The sequence below is a fragment of the Silene latifolia genome, chromosome 8 (assembly GCF_048544455.1).
Source record: "Silene latifolia isolate original U9 population chromosome 8, ASM4854445v1, whole genome shotgun sequence".
Classification (NCBI taxonomy): domain Eukaryota; kingdom Viridiplantae; phylum Streptophyta; class Magnoliopsida; order Caryophyllales; family Caryophyllaceae; genus Silene; species Silene latifolia.
In genome coordinates this window covers 29,039,329-29,040,707 of record NC_133533.1, presented here as the reverse complement: position 1 = coordinate 29,040,707, position 1,379 = coordinate 29,039,329, and the positions used below count along the sequence as shown (strand labels likewise).

At 36.5% G+C, this 1,379-nt stretch overlaps 1 protein-coding gene across 1 annotated transcript; it reads right to left on the bottom strand.

Annotated features, from left to right (window-relative positions):
• Positions 1 to 266: 266 nt before the first annotated feature.
• LOC141594929 (uncharacterized) lies at positions 267 to 1,379 on the bottom strand. Its single transcript, XM_074414908.1, has one exon. The coding sequence runs from the start codon at positions 1,377 to 1,379 to the stop codon at positions 267 to 269; it is 1,113 nt and encodes a 370-aa protein (XP_074271009.1).

The window sequence follows — 1,379 nt, the reverse complement described above, 5'->3', positions numbered from 1 at the left end:
TGACCAAGTTTTTTATGCCATAGCCAAGAGTCATTATCTTCTACTCGGGCAACAATTTCTTTTGGGTACGTCCATAAAAGAGGAAAACTTTTGTTCTTCATTTCAATTCGAGCAATCTCCTTTCCATGATGATCATAAATGTTACATGTATTTCCTTCAAAGTTGACATTGTAACCATTTTGCATCATCTGGGGGACACTTAGCAAATTTGTGGCAAGATTCCTAACTAACAAGACATTGTTAATGTAGTGCGTTCCTTTCTTTGTTTAAACGGCTATAGTTCCTTTGCCTTTTGCCTCTATAATGGAACCATCGCCCATCCTTACCGGAGTCTTCAATGAAGTATCAATATGAGTGAATATACTTTCATTGTTTGTCATGTGATTTGTGCAACCACTATCAACTAGCCACACATCTTTATTGCTTTTCGTCGAGGCTTGACCGACAACAAATAGATGATCTTCAAAGATTCCGCTTTCGGAAACATTAGCTTTTGCTTGTTGATCTCTGGACCAACAATCTTTTTGTTCATGTCCAAACTTTTTACCAATATCACATGGTGTTTTATCTTTGTTCCAACAATTTTTCACCATGTGATTAGTCTTTTTGCAGATTCCACAAGGTAGAAATCTTCCTTTCTTTTCGGTACCATTAGTACTCGACTTGTCTTTGGACATTTGCTTATTTTTGTTATTTTTGAAATTTTGGGACTTTTGTTTATGTTTTGCTTGAAAAGCTCCTTCCGATGAACCTTCATTTCTACCGGACACCTTTGACTCATGGGCTTGTAAAGACCCAAATAATTCTTGCGGAGACAATGTATCAACATCTTTCGACTCTTCTATAGCGGTAACAATGAAATTGAATTTGTTGTCGAGACTACAAAGAGTTTTGTTGACTATCCTCTTGTCGGAAATATCGTCGCCATAAATTTTCATTTGGTTTACTGTATCAATGATTCGAGACGTATACTCCTTCATTGATTCAGATGGTTTCATTTTCAAGTTTTCAAAATCTCTTCTCAAGTTTTGGAGTTTAATAGCTCTTACTTTTTGTGAGCCTTGAAACTCCACCTTAAGAATGTCCCATATTTCTTTTGCCGAAGTTGCATTGACGATCCTTGGAAAAATCGCCTCTCCAATTGCAGAATGTAAGTATGCAATTGCTCTTGCATTCTTCATCGTTTTCTCTTTTACTACCTTTTGTTCATCAGCTGATATCTTTTGTTCAACTGTTGATTCAGGTAGTTTAAACCCTTGTTCGATAATCTCCCATAAATCAAGAGCAGTTAACAAAGCCTTCATCTTGATACACCAAAAATCATAATTTTCACCTACGAAAATTGGTGCGGAAGGCATTGCTGAACTTGATGAAGCCAT